At 36.0% G+C, this 20,311-nt stretch overlaps 1 protein-coding gene across 3 annotated transcripts in view; it reads left to right on the forward strand.

Annotated features, from left to right (window-relative positions):
- Phf14 (PHD finger protein 14) overlaps positions 1 to 20,311 on the forward strand; it is a 164,378-nt gene that overhangs the window by 131,714 nt on the left and 12,353 nt on the right. For all 3 annotated transcript variants that reach the window (XM_052721042.1, XM_052721044.1, XM_052721041.1), the window contains one exon: positions 582 to 699. In XM_052721042.1, the coding sequence (XP_052577002.1) occupies positions 582 to 699 (118 nt within the window). The remainder of the gene's footprint in view (positions 1 to 581; positions 700 to 20,311) is intronic.

Raw genomic sequence — 20,311 nt, forward strand, 5'->3', positions numbered from 1 at the left:
TTGGAAGTACTTGAGACACCAAGTGCGCTGAGAGAACTTGACAAAAACCAGTAATAGTCAGTCCTTGAGATGGGCTCTTCTTGTACATTTAAATATTTTGTTGTTTAACATACAAAGATTGTATTTGCTGCAGGTTGTGTTAGCATGCTGTAAATGTTAGAAAGCTCACTTACAGTATATTTTAACTTGGAAAAATACAGAAATGAAGTATAATTTGTATGGCAATAATTATAGCTTAGACTTCTGTAAACAGTCTACTGGACAAATGATTAATTCTATTAGTTCAAAATTGAATTTTTCATTGCTAGTTTTTTGCACATATTCATTCATATATGCTTAACATTTTTATTATCAGAATGTTCTGAATGACAGTTACCCTGCAAATTTTATGACTGTTCCATGTTCCTCTACAATATTTACTTCAGATTTAGATCACCTTTATTATAAACATTAATTTCAGAATCTCCTGAGCAAAGTGTAGAATTAGGTGTTAAAGTAGTAATGTATAACACTTTGTCCTTTTGTTTTTGAAATAAATACTTTGATTATTTAGATACACTGTGAATCTGCTTACCCTACAGATGTGATGAATGCAGACTGTGCTACCATTTTGGCTGTTTAGATCCTCCTTTGAAAAAATCTCCTAAACAAACAGGCTATGGATGGATATGTCAGGAATGTGACTCTTCGTCTTCTAAGGTAAGGGTAAAAGTCTTAAAGAAAAATGGCTGGGTCCTTTCTCTTGACAACTTTTCTATATTATAACATAAACTTTCTAATTTTAAAAATGAAGAAAAAAACTATATTAAATGACATAAATTTCCTCTATAGAGTATTTAGCTGTTTCGTATGTTCTCTGTATTACTGTAGCATATTAAATAATGTTATAGTAGAATAATGTCGCTGCTATTTTACTACTTTGAGGCCATAGCAGGGAAAAAAATATTGTTAGACAAAGGGCTTAACAATAGAATCCTAAAATCTCGAAGATAAAATAAATATATTAGAGTTGTTTTGTAGAATCCTATCATTAAAAAATCTAATTTTAATAATCTAAACTTATTTTAGCTAAGTATAAAGGATAAATATCAAATAAGTTTAACAGTTTAGCTTCTAAAATAAACTGAATTTTTTCAAAGTATCAATATTTTACCCTTAAATTATGGCAGTTTATTGTTTGTTTGTTTGTTTCTTTACAGTGAGTGAATGAATATCTAGATTCTTGGTCTTTGTACTCATTTTACAGAAGAGCTGGATGTATTTGAATGAGGACATTCCGATCAGCTGTGTGTTACCAGTTATTATTTTATATAAAGATCATGAAAGTAAATGCTTATTGTAGTATGACAGCCATCCGTTTTTGATAAATTGAATCAGTGCAGAATAACTATCATGTCAAATCAAGTATTCTTGAGTAGTCAAGATTTATTCTGGCTTGACACAGAGGCCTTCTGAAGCTTTTTTCTTAAGCTTCAACATCTTTGGTCATTTACAAGATAGTTTCTATCATAAGTTATTATGTGTGCCTAGAAAGGCTATATATTTTCTTCCTCCCTCTGATCTATGTTTCCCCTGCATTTCTGCTTCCATTTACTTATTCAAACCAAATGCCCAGCATCATTCAGAAGCCTCCTCATCCTTATCTGACACAGTGAATCACTTCTGAGGCTTTAAGTGTTGCCTTCCTTCCTGGTACCTTAACTTTGTGCCTTCAGTGTCTCATTCCGTTACAGTTCCTTCTGCTGTAGAAACCATCTGAAGAGCTCTTCCAAACTTATTTCTCTTTTATTGTTCTTTTCACTAGGGACCTCCAAATGAAGGGTGAAACAAAGTGACATTTAACCTAATTCTATGCAACATTCTGTTTTAATTTCCATGTCTAAATATGTTTTATAATGTGCATAAAAAGTTTAAAATATTTCTGGACTCTATAAAATTACAACATTTATAAAAAATACAATTATTTTTTATAATACCAATTTCACCACAACTGACTTTGTTTTGTTAGGTTTACTTACATTGTTATTTAGTAGTGAGAGTTTGTGTATGTGTGTGGTATTGTATGTGTTTTATAGAATTTTAGCACTAATGAATAGGTACATAAAATTAAATGACAAACATACTTAATGTTTTTACAATTGGTGAATAATTTAGTATATTCATTTCATGCCTGTACTTAAATAGTAAATGTCCTTTAACAGAGTAGTCTTTTTGAAGCTATAATCACACCTCTGTCTTAAATCTTGCAGTGTTTTCATGGCGTCCTACATTTACAAATATAACCAACAAAAATCAGAAAGCTTATATTGATGCATTCCCATCTGATCCTCAGTTTCACTCAGATTTTCTATCTCACTATTACCCTTTATTATAGAATAGTCCTGATAGGATCATATATTGAATTTAGTTTTCATATTTCTTTGTTGCTAGTTATGGACGATTCCTTAGTATTTCCTTAACTTTCATACTTATCTGTTTTTATTAAACACAAGGCATTTATTTTATATAATACAGTTTTCTAATATTTTCTTTGTGAGATGCCTCTTCAATAAGAATATCACAGATACAGGTGGAGAGATGACTCAGCAGGTAAAGTTTATACTGTGCAGTGAAGCATGAGGACGTGAGCTCAGATCTCCAGAATCTACAGAAAAGTCTGGTGTGGCATCTTGTATCTGTAGCCCTAGCACTGGGAGGGGCAGAGACTGGCAGATTCCTGGAGCTTGCTGACCAGACGTTCTAACCAAAATAGTGAGTTCTGGAGTTAAGCAGGTCATGTAGGGAAAGATAGATGGCATCTGCCTCTGGGCCCGACATGTGCACACATATTTAAGTACACCCACTTGCATGTATGATGTAAACTGGACTTAGGAGTGTGTTCTTAAAAGAATTGTTCAGTCTTTCCCAGGCCATCCTTGGTAGAGATCTCAACAACTATGTTGAGATCTGACATTGTTTATTGAATGTAAATATTTCTTTCAAAGTGACTTTTCCAGGTCATATTATTCATAGGTCCCACTGCAGATTGAGGTACAAGTACAGTGACTACGTCTGTTACTTTTCTGTCATTTCATCCTTGTTCAGATTCTTTTTTTAGAAACACTGTAAACAGGATGAGCTGTCAAAGCATGGTGTCTTCTCTTTAATTGACTCTTCATTTGTCTTTCTCGTGTGTTACACTTATACACAACACAGTTTAAGTGTGTATAATAGTAATAAATTCTGAACTTTTATGCATAGAAATCTTTTCTAAATTTCTTACGGTAGTGTGAACGTTACGGCTCTGGAGGGGAAGGTACCCTGGCTTGTTGAGAAGCCAGGCTCTACCTGGAACTGCAACAGGACAGCTCTGGAGGCTGGAGCCACAGTAGGACAGCTCAGCTCTGGAGGGAGAGGTGTCCTGACTTGTCTGGAAGTCAGGTGATACCTGGAGCTGGGTGCAGTAGGGGATGGTCCCCCCACAGGATCTAGCAATCCTGCTCCTCTCCTAGAGAGAGCCAGTACAGTGGAGCCTTGCTCTGCTCTCCTCCACTTGAGGGGGCTTCCCAGCAGAGCTCTGCTGCTTTTCTCCGGCCCAGGAGTTGCTTCTTTTGCTACACTCTGCTAAAGGGGTAACCCTTGAAGAAATGTAGCAATCTCCTCTGGTTCTGGCGAAAAGTTGTTAATTTGACTGCTCAGCCTTCCTTAGCCCCCCTCCCTCCAAGAGAAAGTCTCAGCAAGGTTCTTCTGTTCTGCTCCAGTGAATGAACATCTTCACCAAGACTCTTTGAAGAAAGAGATTTATTTGGGAAGGAAGAGTCCAGGAGAGCGGTTGTCTGTCTCTGCCAGGGTGGGAAAGGACAGCCGACAACTGACCAGGCAGAGAGGCTTTTCTATCGGGCTTCTTAGGGTGCAGTTCCTCCAGGAAGAAGATTTCCTGCTCAGGGATCGGCTAGTTTCTTTGGTCAAGTGTAGGGATGGCTCTGATTTCAGGGCCAAACTGTGTCTCTTTCACTGGTCCTTTTTAGCCTTTTGGCTCTAATTTTAGGGCCAGGGCATATTTGTTACACGGGCTCTGATTCTAGGGACAAAGTGTGTTTCTTTGGCACTGGTTTCAGGGTCAGGGCATATTTCTTAGGTTCTGGGTTTAGGGCTAACGTGTTTCCTTTCACTAGCTCGGGTCTCAGATCCAGAGTGGGTTTCTTTTACTAGCTCTAGTTTCTTTGGCTGACCCCCTTTCTCTATAGCTAGTGTTTCCAGAACCACATATGTTTTACATACCTAATACAATTGGCATTTCTTGATGATCATTTGTAATAAAATGTCAGAGTAGGAGAAGTAGTTTTTAAAATGTTTATTTTATACCTTTGTTTGCAATGAGCAACTTAAAATTCTGTAACTGATAGATAAGAACAAAATATCAATGTATTTATTTTCAAGTAAGGTAGTTTTGACATTTGTGCCTCTTTGGGAACAGTCTCCCCAAGGAGTATCTTGCCACAATACATTAAACAAGCACATTTAATTGAACTCAGTAATATGGGAGATTGAATTCTGAATTTTATGTATTGTTGAAGATTTATGAAAAATATAAAATTAGAATGATGTATCCTTAAAAGTTCTTTTAAATTTGAAGCTTATAACTGATCCATAAAAATGACTTTCTAATACTTTAACTATTCATTTGACCTCTGGTATTTTTATATGAATACAGGTTGGATTTTTCAGTTTCTGAATTTAGCATGACTGAAAGAGAAGTCATTTTCATGTAAAACACCACTTCACTGCCCTGATGTGGTTGTTCTGGCATTTGTACACAGTGATTAGACCTTACCGAATGTTCTTCACTAATTTTTGCTGGTTTTTTTTTTATTTACTTTTTCATCATTCAAGATTTGTAAAAATCTGTTAAAAGAGAGAGAGTGAGAGAGAGAGAGAGAAAGGGAATGTTTTTATAAAGCAATGTGAAACACAATTTCCTGCTTCCTACTTTGCCTTTTTACATACCAAGTAGAGTTTTCTTGTTTCTTTCAGAGCTTCACATTAAATAGTGTGAGACCATGTGTAAATTTACATGCAGAAAAATGTACATTTCTTCCTAGAGTTAAGAGGCAGTGATAGTTATCCTTATAATTAACACATTTTTAAACCAGGACATTGATGGTTCTCTTAACTACTAAAATTACATATTATACTATCATGTACTTTTCTAAATGTATTGTTTATTATTTCTGAAAGGTTGACATTTTTAACATCAGTAATTTATATTTTATGTTAAATGCAGAATGGTGGTCCTCTGAATTACTTAGCAGATCATGATTTAAGCAATGATTTTGTCAAGTCTTAATAGGAATAGTAGGAAAAGATCTAAGTGATGTGAATATAAGAGGAAACTCAGAAACTATTTTTTTAATTGAAAGCATGACTGCAATAACAGATGAAGAATGTTTCCAAGACTCTGAAAACATATTAGTTCCTTTTAATTTATTGAACCGTTAGCTAGAAACTGAGATGAAAATGTAAAATACACCAAATTTAAAAATACCAGCCAAGGCCAGGCAGTGGTGGTGCACGCCTTTAATCCCAGCACGTGGGAGGCAGAGCCAGGAGGATCTCTGTGAGTTCGAGGCCAGCCTGGTCTACAGAGCGAGATCCAGGACAGGCTCCAAAACTACACAGAGAAACCCTGTCTCGAAAACACCAAAAAAAAAAAAGAAAAGAAAAAAAAAAACCAGCCAAAGATGGGTTTAAGATTTATCAGGGCCAGTGCGATGGCTCCTTGGGGTAAAGGCACTGGGTGGGCAAGCCAGACTACATATCCCTAGGTTCTATCCTAAAGTCTATGGAAGAATCAAGACACTTGAGCATAAATCTGTACCCCCAGTATTCCTACAATGAATGGGAGGTAGGAAAAGGAAAATTGCCTGGAAGCTCACAGGCCAGTTAGCCAGTAGTATGCAATGAGACAAGAATAGCAAAAAAGACCTCCCTCAGCGAGATAGAATGAACAAGCCTACACCTGAAAGTTAACCTCTGACTTCCACTCAGACCTGCTAGGAGCATGTAAGTGGGGGTGGGGGGTGGGCACGGGCACTACTTCCTAGTTTTATATTTCACCTCAAAAACAGTCTGCAAATATATTTACCTCTATATATTTATCCTGTTTCTAGAATAATCTGCTGGAACAGAATTTCCCCATTCCTCTGCTTAAAAGTACTTGAAACAGCATACAGTAAAAGGATATGCTGTTGCTCCGGCTCATTGTCTAAGTGTCACTGCTGGGTTTGGAGACTTTTTTTGTAATAACTGTATACATCAAGTGGAACAGTGGCACATGCCTGCAGTCTCATCACTTGTTTGGCCAAGTCAGGATAGCTGTTTTCAGACTTTCTACATAGATTAACTTGGCCTCACCCTTTTATTGCATGTTTCAGATAAAAAAATCCTAAAGTCTTTTTAAGATTTAATAATGTAAAAGCTCAGATATTGCTTCATTGCAAATAAACATGTCTAGTAATAAGAAAAGGGGAAATACCTTTTCACTAAGTGGGATTTGCTTTGGTCCATGGAACATATAGGGGAATAAACCTATTATCACAAATGAAACAAAGATGGGCCTAGAAGGCCCCTTCTTCAGTGAGACAGTGTCTGTGCTCAGGCAGGTGCTGACTGACAATATGGAAGGTTTATTAACTATCAAACGTGGAGGAAGATGACGCTCTAAAATGAATTTTAGTGGGAAAAATAACACTGTATTTTAGCTGAACCAAGTCCTACTGTTTGTTTGTCCTAGTTGTGAAGTTGAAATCAGACCAAAGCTGGCCACACCACATTCAGTCTCTTTGCAAAGACATACTGATTTGAGTAATATCAGCCACTTTCTATACATACTGGAATAATTTTGTGGTTTTTTATTTTTACTATTAGCTTTCCTTTGCAATAAAATTTCTTTTTTTATTTTTGAGATTGTATTTTAATTGCAATATATCTCCCTTCTCTTTTTTCCCTCCAAGCCCTCCCATTAACCTTCACAGCTCTCTTTCAAATTCATGACCTCTTTTTTCATCAGTTGTCATTGTATGCATGTATGCATTTGTATATACATTTATGTTCCTAAGTACAACCTGTTGAGTCCTTCTGACAGTACTTGTATGTATGTTTTCAGGGCTCACATTTTGGCACTGGACAGCCAGTTGGTGTATTTTTTTCCGGGGAGGGCAACCTCTCCCGTTTCCCACTCTATTCGGTTGCCTGTAGTTCTTTGTGTAGAGCTGAGGGCTCATGGACCTTCTTCACTGTCCAGGTTGGCAGTCACAAATTTTCTTATTTTAAAATTATACATTGTTTGTAAGTGAACTAAATACTAAATGTAATGCCATTCTGGCTCATTTGGGTTAACTTGCTGGTATTGTGTTAATTCTTTTGTTCCTTATCCATAGTGTGAAATTATCATCCCACCTATAAAAAGTCAGATAATAGGCCCCATCTTTTGTCAGCTAAAACTATACACATGCGCGCGCGCACACACACACACACACATACACACACGTTTTCATTCTATCCTGTTCACATCTATGTCCTAGCTCAGTGACGTTTTTCTAATTTGAGATATCTATAAATTGTAGGTTTAATGTGTTGTTTCTTTATTTCCTTAGGACTTTTTTGTATGCTAAACCTAATTTCTGATCTCTGAAGATGCAACCTCAGTATTTTCTCTGAAGATTTCTTAAAGGTTTATGTTAGTGTTACACTTTCATTGAAGTTATATTTTTACTAAATGTACCTTAAATAATAGCCACACATGATTATGTGCTTCGTCGGTTTGAGAACTCTTTACAGTATTCTTATAGAGGTGATTTTCTTTTTCTTTTAGAGTCATTTTGAAAACTCAAGCTGTATTAAGGCATTTTTGTCAGCAGTATGTTATTTTCTCAGTTCCTTTTTTTCCTGTTTCTTTGTGTTGTTGCCTTTGAGAGAGGACCTCATCTAGCTCTAGTTGCCCTTGAACTCATATTATAGTTGAGGATGACCTTGACTACCTATTCCTTCTTTCTCTTCCATCAGAAAGCTGGTTTATAGGCATTTACCTGCCATATGTAGCCACTTCTGAACCATTTGAGTTCTTGAAAGTTTTACTATTTTGTCAACTTTTAAAATCACATACTATTTTTATTATATTTTTAAAATCAGAATTGTAAGTTCAGGTTATCAGCTGTATTTATAAATCTGCTCTCAGGATGTATAGGTAGCATGTAGCAAGTTGTAGGTATAAGGCATTAAACTTTATTTTATTTTGTTAATATAATTAGGTAGCTGCAAGAGCGCACAACAGCCACTGCTCCTTAATAAGTCAGTTTAAAATTCCCTGTATCTATCCTGCCACTCCTTTAAATATAATTAATTTAGTTCCATTCTAAGACAGTTTAAGAACATGAACAAAATAGTTTTCACAAGAAGGGAGAATGCTGTGTAGTTTATAAAAACCTTGCCCAGGCCAGGCAGAATGGTGCATACCTTTAATCTGAACACTCAGGAGAAAGAGGCAGGCTAGGCTGTGAGTTTGAGGCTGGCCTGGTCCCTAGAGCTCCAATCCATCAAGGGCTACATAGTCAGACCCTGTCTCAAAAGGGGAAAAAAAAGTCTTTTTATATCTCAGTCTTCTTTTCTTTCCCAGAGAAAAGTGCCACTTCATTTTTTTCCATACTTAAATTTCTGTTCTCATTGAGATATGCCATATGCTTTCTGTAGTCTTTTTTTTTAAAGATCACATTTCATACTCCAGATCAGAAAATCCAGGAAAGGAAGAAAAGCTAGAAAGAGCCATCTGTCTCCCTCTTCCTTCCCTTCTTCTTCTCCTCCCATCCTTCAGCTTCATTCTCTTCCCTAGTATCCCTCTTTTTTTCTCCCTTCTTCCCATTAGGATCCATGTTACACAATGCCTCCTCAGGGTTGCTTGTTTTAAATGGAATGTCCAGCATATTTGTTCATTTATGTTGTTATAATAAAATACTTGGAGCAAGTTACTTTGTAAAGAAAGTTTTCTTGACTGTCACTTTAAAAGGTTCAGGGTCTTCAAGTAAAAACCTAGCACAAGGGAATCACCCAAGAATCTACAAGGATGACCCCAGTTAAGACTCCTAGCAATAGTAGATACATAGCTTGAACTGGCCATCTCCTGTGACCAGATTGGTGCCTAGCCCAATTGTCACCAGAGAGGCTTCATCCTCTGATGGAAACAGATGCAGACCCGCAGCCAAACAGCAGGCAGAGTTCAGGGATTCCTGCAGAAGCAGGGGATAAGGATTCTAGGAGCCAGAGGGATCAAGGACACCACAAGGAAACTCATAGAATCAACTAACCTGGCCTAGTAGGGGCTCGTAGAGACTGAACTGACAACCAGGGAGCCTGCATGGGACTGACCTAGGTTCTCTACATATATGTTACAGTTGTGTAGCTTGCCTCTTGTGGGACTCCTAACAGTGGGAACGGGGCTGTCTCTGACTCTTTTGCTGGCTTTTGGGACCCTATTCCTCATACTGGGTCACCTTGCCCAGCTTTAATACATGGGAAGGTGCTTAGTCTTACTGCAACTTGATACACCATGTTTTGTTGATACTCAGGGTAGACCTGCCCTTTCCTAAACACAGAGGAGGAGTGGATTGTGGGTAGTGGGAACAGAGTTGGGGCGGGGGTGAGGTAGGGAGGAAGGACTGGGAGGAGAGGAGGTGGGTGTAAAGTAAAATAAATAGCTAAATAAGTAAATTTATTGAAAAAAATCAAAGATTCAGGGTCCTAACAATAGCATTATTTCAGCTGTGGTGGAGGAATCTCATGGAAGATGACATCACAGAAGTGGGGACTTACTAGAGAGGTCTGTAAAGAGACCAGACTCTAGAGTCAGACTTCCTCTTTTGTAGCAATCTTCTCATGAGAACTAGCAAGGATGAGAACAGCATCATCTACCTCTGGGAACTATGCAGTTACTTGCCTAAAGACCTTAAATCTTAATTGTTCTACTACACTACACTGTCAAGCATGCAGCATGGGACCCTTCGATGAAAAATAGCATGTTCAAACCATAGTATCCAGCTTAGATCCTAGCTTATCATGGTCAGAACTAGACTGGATTTCTTGTATGCTTCTTCTCTAAGGCTGTTCGGTTGTTTTGTTGTTGTTTTTGTTTGTTTGGGGTTTTTTTGGCATTCAGCAGGGGTTTCTTTGCCCTGTTATTATTTTGTCCAGGTTAACTTTTCAAGCTAGACTGGAAACTCCTATGGTAGGGTTTTTCTGTATTCCCTTGAAGACAAAGACCCAGCTGTTAAGCATACCTTTTATAATATTTTAAACTGTCTGCTTCTCCACAGGCCAGCTTCTGGCTTAGCTATTCTTTAAATTACTTTTAAAGCTTTATTTTGCCAAAGGGGAGTATATAAGTAATACAAGTCCTGGATTGTGCTTTAGAGGCCTGTGGCTATTTACTGATGCACAAAAGATATCTGGAGCATAAATCTATGCCAACCATGACCCAGATATGCAGAAAAGATAAAAGAGAAGAAAATATCTGTTCAGCACATTTAAAAACCATAGATTTTTAAAATCATTTCTGTTTCTACCTAGTTCACTCAGCATTTCTGTTAATATATAACGATTATCACAAACATTTTTAAAATAGAAATTTAGTTTAATTTTCTCACTCCTGAAGTGAAGAATGCCAGGTTTGTCAAAAGGTGCATACTTAACCTGGGAGAAAAAAAATTGTACAGGAAGCTGTAGCCCATTTATGTGTTCAGGTGTTTCCTTGTCTTTCTATAAATACTGTATGTTTACCATGTGACACATAATTTATTGGATCAAAACCTACACATTATTCATAAACTGTGCAGAACCTTCTGTTTTATGTTGGACTATAATAAGATAATTATATATAACTCTTGACATTAAAAGTTTATGCTATAGTATTTCACAGAAATAGCTGTCCTTCAAATGGCTTATTATGCACAATAACAAAAAAAATGTTTTTAATTCTTGGAGCTGAGCACAATGCTTCTGGTCCCTCAGTTCCTGCTTTACTTTATTTGTACCTTCTAATTGTGTGCAACACTTTAAATATACTATCCTAATTGTACACACATGGATTTTTATCAGTGCCTAGGAAATTCCAGTCATGAGTAAGAATTTAAAATCCACTGTAATTGGGCTAAATCCCATGAAACAGATTGCTTGGAAAATTTTCTAAATTTAAGATGAGCAGTCCATCAATGAACTAGCTAATGTCTATTTTGTTTAGAATCTTAATCACCCATCCCTAATAGTTCTTGTCATTTTCTGTGCATGCAGGTGCTTGTGTGTATGCAAGTATATGCACATGAGTATATATGCACACATGTAAATGCCAGGGGGCAGCCTCAGGTGGCCATTCCTCGAGAGCCCTACACCTTTTTTTTGAGTCAATCTCTCATTTGTCCTGGAACTTGCCAAACAAACTAGGCCGCCCTGCCCCTCAGCTAGTTCAGTTCCATGTTTCCACTCCCAAGCAGGGATTGCAAGTCCTACAGGCTTTAAAAATGATATCTGTTTAATATATTTTGTTAGATATGACTTGATTGTGTGATTGAATAAAAGCATTTTTTTTTTCTTTTTAGAATGAAAAGAAAGGAAACAAACTACTAAATTCATTTTACTGGCTCTTATATGGTTAAATAATTAGATTATTAATCTAGTCCAAATGCCTTAAATTTTCTATTGATAAGAAATATTAGCTTAGAGATTCATGGTAAGCACCAATTTACACAGATTGTTAATGAGTGATGTCCAGGTCAATGGTGGCCAGTGAGTGCTCTGCCAATGTTTATTAGTTGACTCTATCAAGATCTTCAGAAGTAATGATAATTGTTACTTGATAAATGCAGTGATTAATAGAGAGGTCAGTAAAAATACAGACATGTGGAAACATTTTGTGAAATTCACACTACAGAAGGAAACATGCCGCTGTCAGGTGGAGTGGCACCAAGCTAAGTAAATCCTGACAAAGACAGAGACATTTCTTACTTCCCGTGTTCTATGAGAGTAGCCGCACAAAACTGTGATTGTCACTGATGGGGAAACTCACCTGTAAAGTCACCTGGTGGCCCCTCTGGTCTCTCACCTTGGTTTTATCTGTACTACTTGGTTTAGTTTTGTTGTTATTGTTGTTTGGGTTTTTAAAATAGGGTCTCATGTTGCCCAAGCCAGCCTCAAACTGGTTTTGTAACCATAGAGGTTTTGAATTGTTGATCGGCCCTGGCTGTGCCTCTCAGGTGTTGAGATTACAGGTATGTACCACTATGCTAGCTCAGTGTGATACATTATTTCCTGAACAGTTAGTCTCTTGGATATACTTAAAGCCCCTATGCTAGTCCATATGTGTGTCCAGTGGTACAGTCTCAGAACCAAATTGTTGACAAAACTGGGTAAGAAAGCCAGTGAGGTCATCTCTCCGCCTCAGTCTCCTGAGACAGATGTCTACTTGTCAAGCACTGGGAGGCTCCTTGGCTTGTTTAGAGTCTAGGGGGAGTGAGAGATAGGCCAACAAATATCTAGGTTCTGTCTGACTGCACTTGTCCATAAGAAAAAGAAATACAATGTTTTCTTCATTGAGATTAAGGTTGAAATATATATTGATAAATTGTTTAATACTCCTGAATACTGAGAATGGCACTTCCTGTGTTTTTACCCTTTTTTGGAAGGCCATTTAAATTTATTTAAATACTACGTTGACTTAACTGTTATTATTGGAAATGCTCTGTCTTTTTTTTCCATTGTAGCTCAAACTTTGTTAAGGAATAACAATTTTCTGCGTTGGCAATGGTAAATGTAGCCTTAACTTTCAATTCATTGCTGCAGTTATGTTTCCAGAGCCTGCTGTAGGAGATAAACCCATTGCAAATGAAGACAGCGTTCATTTTCCTTCTACCTCAGGCCACACAAAATTGATTGGGGTAATAAAATGACAGCACCTTGTAATATACTGAAGGCTCTTTAATTCGAAAACCAGTTCCAGCCTGATTCCAAGCTTGTTTAAAGCTAATTTATGGCTTACATAATTTTCAGCTGGCTGACCAAGGTAAAGGATGATGTATGAAAATTGATAAAGAATTAACTTCTGATACATTTGGATGTGTCTTGTTAAAGTCAGATGGTTTTCAAAACAGAAGGCAGGGAGAGGGAGACAGAAATAGTAAGCATTTTTCTTTTCATTTAGGTAACACCATTAACAGTAGTTTAATTTCTCATCATGTGTCAAAACTAGCTTCCTGTCTTTTCTTTGTAAAATCAGTTGTGTTTTGCATTTTTCTGTATTTTAAAATTCTTTATTTTTCATAATACTAAGGTCAGTTTGATAAGGTTGAATACTGCCAGCAGCTGTTCTGACTTCCATAGTGCCGAGGCTATATGGTAGGTAGTGGAGGGGCTGATGGGTGGTGCGGTCGGCCACTGTTTCATGATGAGTGTCTTCCTCAGATGCAGCCTCAAAGACTTTCGAGCTCTTCATACTTCCATCAACTGAAAAGTAGTTTTTAGCCTTTTTGCCTCTGTAGGCTATTTCATCTCTTTGTTCTACTGTATTTAATCATGGTTACTGACAAATAATATGTCCTCCCTAGTTCTCTGTATTATGAGTGAGGCCAGGCTATCAGAATTGTCAGTATTCAGAACTGAAGAAGAGGTGGTGTAAGTGATTTACATGGTTACTTGTTTTACCTTCTTAAAAAGACAGTGGAGGATTGGCATGGTTAGGTGCTGTTTGTTTGTTTGTGTTTTTGCCATTTTGCCATAACCATAAGGATGGAGAAATTCTTTGATTTCTTCATCAAAAGTTGTCTCAATCCTGCCTTAAATTATATATGGTCATTCTTAACCTTGTACTCAGCATTACAATAAAATAGTTAAGATTTATATATTTTTATATATGAAGTTCAGTTCTACATACAGTGCACAAATGGATTCAAACCACATCTGTGGTGCTAAAATTTCAGAGGAAAATATTTCTTTAAGAAATGGTGGAGGTGATGGTGGGAAAAAGAACAGTTAAGAAACACCAACATAAATAACCTTGATCTTGATCTCTTCCTCAGCATTGCCTTATTAATATTTCCTTAATATTAGGTGTTAAGCTGTGTTTTTTTTTCAAAGCCATTTTTGTGTTCTGTACAGAGTGGGCATAGGAATAATTGACAAGTAAATAACAGATTCATTTATTACTGTTGTCTGCTGCTTTTCATTGGAATTATAACCCATGCATGCTAAGACAGATAATTCTCACTGATGATAATTTAGTTTACAATTTTTTTGGCATTATGGCAGTGTGAAAGAGTTATACATTTAATATAAACCTTACTTAGAACTGTGACATTTGACCTCTTCCTGGAGCGACAGTCTGTACAACACTGTCCTGATGCTGGGCAGAGGTAGCAGGCAGCTGGCAGCTCCCACTCAGCCATGTCAACATGAACCACGGATAGTCTTCAGTGTGCTGGGCTCCTGAACCTTAGTGTTCAGTAAGTAGATTTAGTGTATTGGTGCATTTTTGACAATGAATTTACTAAGCTCTTAGTCAGAGAGCCAGAGAACAACTATAATCCACAGATACCAAATAAGGTTTTAGATCACTTTGTAATTATTGAAAGCTCAGCATGTGTCAACCATTTGACACATCCACACATTGAGTCCAAACCTTGGCAGAATTCTCGTTATAACATTCTTTACATAGTATTTTGGGGACCCTTGAAATAATAGGAACTTGACACTTAACCAGTACCTTCCAGGTTATGTTTTTCTTTCAGGTATTTCTAAAGTATAATCTATGACCGACCCTATCGACAGACCTAACTCACCACCTTTATTCTAGCCAGTATTGAGTTGTAAAGTTACAAAAACTGAGTCAAACACATTCCTTCCTTTTAAGCAACTTGATCTCATTAGAAACAGAATCAGTTCAAAAAATGAAGGGCTTATCACTGTTTTTTTCAGTCAAGCTTTCTGATATTGTAGAGATACAGAAGTAAATCAACTATACAATGACCAAAGCAAATAAATGTTTAACAGAATGAATTATAACAGCAATATTTCATGACATAGATCGCATATGTGTTGGTATACTAAATATTTAATTGCTAAAACATTTCACTTGAAGTTTCAGGATAGTATCCAAGAAAGAAGTATGTGAAGACTGTTGAGTCTTAGTCGGAATAGCTTTCCTTTTGATGTTGAGATGAGGTCCAATTCATCCTAGGCTGATTTTAAGCTCACCTTGAAGCTTAAGCTGAGCATGAGCTTGCCATGTGCAGGCTGGTCTTTCTGTGATCGTCTAAGCCAGCGTGAGTACTGGGATTGCAGATGTGACCCAGCCCGAGCCTGGACTGAGGAGCATGTTTTTATTGCTTTTACCCTCTTCGACAGCTTGCAGGCTTCAATTCTGAATTTTATACTTAGCCTCATTTTCATTTGTCTCATTGCCACTAAAATTTCAGCTAATACTGCTTTTGAGATTGTTTTTTCAGTTTTACTTCTTTTTAACTGAATTTCGAAACCTGTGACTTCAGTGAACTTGTAACCAAACCATCCCATCCAGGCAAAAATAAATGACTGTTATTTTTCCCTTGTATTTTTAATCTCTTAAGAAATATATTTCTAAAACAAAATTTTCTTTTTTCTTCAGTCTGAATTTTTTTTTTTAAGTTTCATAAAAGTGAAGCCTCTAGAGATACTCTTTATTTTCTTCAGGAAAAAGAGAATATAAAAGGTAAAGTTGCTGATTTTATGTATATACTAATAAATACACGAGAAAAACTGTAGAAAACTTTTCAGATACGTTCTTCCACTTCACAGAAACTGACTGGCTTGAGTAACTTTAAAATTTCCTCAAACATTGAAATGAGTTATTTTTAAAGTTAAAGATTTAGTAACTACAGAGAAATATTAAGAAAGATTAAAATAATTTTGGCATTGTTGTTTTTAAAAATTATACCTTCATTTGAATTTTATCCTTCAGAGTCACTACATTTCATTATATATTCATTTCTTTTCTTTTGCTATTTGGCGTCATGTTGTAAGAGGGTTAGTTTTTCAGCTGTTCTTGACTTGAGTAACTTTCCATGTGGACCTATGAAAGAACATGATCACGTTACCATAAATAAGTGAACTAATTGTCACATTCTGGTGAATTACATATTTAAAGGAAAATAAAGATAAATACATTAGTATTTGGTTTGAAATCGGATTGAACGGATTTTGGTAAATTGAATTGTATTTAAATGAACAGTGAATCTTTTTCACACTAATCCTGAAGGATTGGTAATTTAAAATGTTAAAAGGTAAATAGTGTGTCAAGAATTTTGTCTTTGTCTTTGAATAAGTGAAAAATAAATGAGAAAACATAAGTATGGCAGGTAACTTGATATCATCTAAGACATTAACTTAAGACACATGATTCCTGAATATGAGAGACTTGGTGAGTTTTTCCATAGATTATGGATTAGCTCACTGTTCCTAGTAAAGTACTAATGTATCATTGTGAGCAGGAAGTCACAAAACCCTACTTGTCTATACATTGATACGTGGTATAGACATACTGAAGTTTACCCTTCTTGTCCTTCCTGTGTTCAGTTTTAGCTGTTCTGTTCCATGTCACCTTTAAACAAATACTCATAATTTACTAAATCCACGTATTTGTTAAGACTAGGATGTGCTGGCTGTTGGAGTACAATCTAGACTGATTCATAGGTCTACATGTTGTTATTGAGTTTCTGGGCATGTTAATATAGACACAGGATGAAGTAGTCATAATCTAGGAAAAACTGAAATTTATTTTGTTGCACACTTCGTGTAGATTTTTCATTTGTTTAGGATACATCAAAAGTAAATCATTTTTTGTTTGGTTTGATACAAAATAAGATACTGAATTTTCCTTGCACCGTGTTACATTACTTGCAGTTCACTAAAATCTGATTGGATATATGATTGCCACAGGAAGTTTGATCAGATAAACAGATTTTATTTTTGAAATCAGATTCATGTTGCATCGGTGCAGTGGTGCAGATCTCTACCTAAAAATTAGTATTTTCATGTTTCAATTTTTAAACCTAGTTTGAACTTGTTTGCTTTTAGCCTTCTAAGTTTTAAATATTTGTCTTCTATGACCTCATTATTTGATTTTTTTTGTGTTTACTTCCACTATTTTCTTTTCCTGTGTTGCCTGCCAGAATTGAAAAATGCTGCTTCATGATTGGAAAAACAAAATCCGAAGTCCCAGTGTGTTTTCCTCCAGTTGGCCAACTGTGAGAATTACTTACTTACTAAATTGAATATTTAAACAGCAGAAGTGGCAAGGATAAAGTAGATAATTAAGCAAATAGGTTTGCTGGCTATTAATTTTCAGTTTGGGGGTGTTGGTGTGATATTACATTATTACTGAATTTTCTCCAATAAGTGCTTTGCTTTATACATTAAATTTTTTATTAATAAAACTTGGGAAACACAAATACAAAATACCCCAAATACATAAAACTTCCAATTTTTAGTTTTCTTGGCAACTTTAGCCATCTTGGATTTCCAAGCCAGTAGCAATACTTGATGACCTTTCCTGTTCTTATGGTGGTATACATAGCCATTATTCAGTATACCATAATGGATCACTTTATCTGAATATAGCATCTTCTCTGTTTATATAGAATAAATATTTATGCTTTCTCAGTTTTCAGGGCTAGAAGATTCAGATAGAATAGGTTTGAAGTAGCAGCTATAATTCATTGCTGAAAAAACAGACCTTATACTGATACGGTGTGGAAAAGAAAACCATCTAAATCATTTCACCTGCAAGCTTCTAACTGAGGTAGCATCACCATTTCTTTCTTGAGAAAAGTAAGAAAGCCCTGAAACGGTTATGTTCATAGTTCATAGTTTTCTACATAAGTTCTCAGAACAGACTGCTATCTTTTTTTAACACAGTGATAACATTACCTAATGCCCTAATGCCTATTTAGCTAATACTCTCAGTTTACCAAGTATATGAGTTTGAGAATCTAGAATTTCTTTAATCCTCACTCAGAAAGTATATCCCTATCACTTAACTACTGCTTAGATTTCTTTGGACAGCTAAATATTTGTATAGAATATGAGCATAACTATATTATTATTTAATCCATACTTCTTAAAGACTTAAGAATAACATCTCAGTTGTGTTAGAAATATTCACCTTGTATTGAGATTTTAGGTTTGCATTCCTTGACTTTGGTTTCATACTGGCTTCTCTCGGTGCAAAACAAAATTTTAATGAACTGTGATATGTGAATTAAAATGCATTCCTATATAACTTTTTAAAGATGGTATGCTGTAATCATTTGCAAATAAACTATATACATTTTAACAGGTTTCCTGTAATAACCATGTGATGTTAATTTGTTCTAATTTTTTCATATTATGTAAAGTGGCAGATTACTTTCAGAGCTGGGTTTCGGTGTATTGTTTTGTTCAGATTATGTAAGTAACACATGCTCTCTATAAATGGTTTGTACAATAAGTAGAACAAGTCAAACTATCTCCCAGAGGTTACTACTGCTGCGGCTTGACTGTGTCCTCCAAGTGTCATGTGTTAGGACCTTAATCCCCAGTGTCCTAGTGGAGCCTGCCAGTGATTGTGAGGAATCTGCCTCCATCAGTGAATTAGTGTTCCATTGAAAATGTGGGATTTTGTGAGAAGGGCCCTGTTATAAAGTTGTTAGAACTATATTGCTCTTATGCACTCTGATATGGAATATCATAGCATGGTTGCCACTTGGTCATGGTCCGGAACTTAAGAAATAAACTTCATGGAAGAACCCAGGATAGTGCATATTCCACCTCAACTCCATTTGGAAATTCCATCAGTTATTTCAGTGATAACATAGAAGGAAAAACAGTTCTTGTATACTAGTAACCTTCATATATGAAGATTTCACATCTTTTAAAAAGTCACGATGGTGCAGCTATAAATTTCAGTGGATTGAAACTGCAATTTCCACAAATGTTGATTTGTGAGTATCAGAAAAATATTCAGCATTTTGAAATTATTTGATAATAGTATATAATTGTTGATGTAGTTGTTAGAGTTTCTGGGAACACAGCTCTCATTTTAGCCCTGCTCTTGCTTAAAGCGGTTGATGCATTTCACTAGCAACTTTTTAACACTGTACATTAATACATTTCATTTCACCAAACCAGTAAAGCCGCTACTTCTCTAATCACTTGCTCAATTGTATCTTAATGAAACACACAAAAGAACATGAAAAGAAACCTGCTTTATAGGTATTCTGGATATCATACAATCCTGTTTAACAGTAAATTCTCATCATATAACATTAAGCATTTTACTTTTTTTCATTTTTGTTGAATACATTAGACAGTAGTCCATATTTTATACCAAGGTTAATTTCTAAAATGGCAGGGAAACTCTTAAATGAGTTGAAACTATTTTTCTTTTTTAACTGTTTTTATTTCACATGTATGGGCATTTTACCTGCATGTGCATCTCTGCACTACATGAGTGCAGTGCCCATAGAGGCCAGAGGAGGACATCAGAACCCCTGAAACTGGAGTTACAGGTTGCGAGCTGCCTTGGGGGTCCTCTGAAAGAACCACCCATGCTGTTAACTGCTGAGCCATCTCTTTAGTCCTGAACCCAAGTTTTTCTTAATATATTACATCATTAAAATGTTGTATCAGATACTGTTTATGACAATACAGTTTGTTTATGCCAACTTATAGCATTTTATAATAAGCATTTAAGAATTCCTATAGTAGACCTTGACTATTTATTAGAGTTTTCCTTCTCCATATACATTATACTCCATGTGGTCATTGTTCACATAACTAGAATTTATATAAAGCCAAAGTGAGGTGCTGAAATATGTTCTTATAGTAATTGCAGTCAGCTTACTCTGTTCAAATCAATGCCATGGCTCTTTGTGGTTTTTTTTCTGAAGCTAAAAGCTGCAAATCCACTATAAAAGGCCTCTTATATGTTCCTTAGGATTGGCAACATAATTTTATGCTAAAACAAAGTTTGAGTAAGTATAGGAGATAAAAATCATAACTTATCAGCCACTCAAGTATATCAGAAGTGACTTTATTATGATTCTTTTGGTTTTCCTTTATGGTTGAGAGACGGCAGCTCTAGCTACAGTTATGATACCTGTGTTGCTGAAACTAAAAGCAAAGAGTGGACTGCATAATAGAAGCCCTGAGACCCTTTGTAAAAACTTGCATCAGTCTGACTTGATTACCTGTTGCTTCACTGAAATAGCTCTTGTTACTGTCT

This window comes from Peromyscus californicus, unplaced genomic scaffold (genome assembly GCF_007827085.1).
Source record: "Peromyscus californicus insignis strain IS unplaced genomic scaffold, ASM782708v3 Scaffold_6__1_contigs__length_162567912, whole genome shotgun sequence".
Classification (NCBI taxonomy): domain Eukaryota; kingdom Metazoa; phylum Chordata; class Mammalia; order Rodentia; family Cricetidae; genus Peromyscus; species Peromyscus californicus.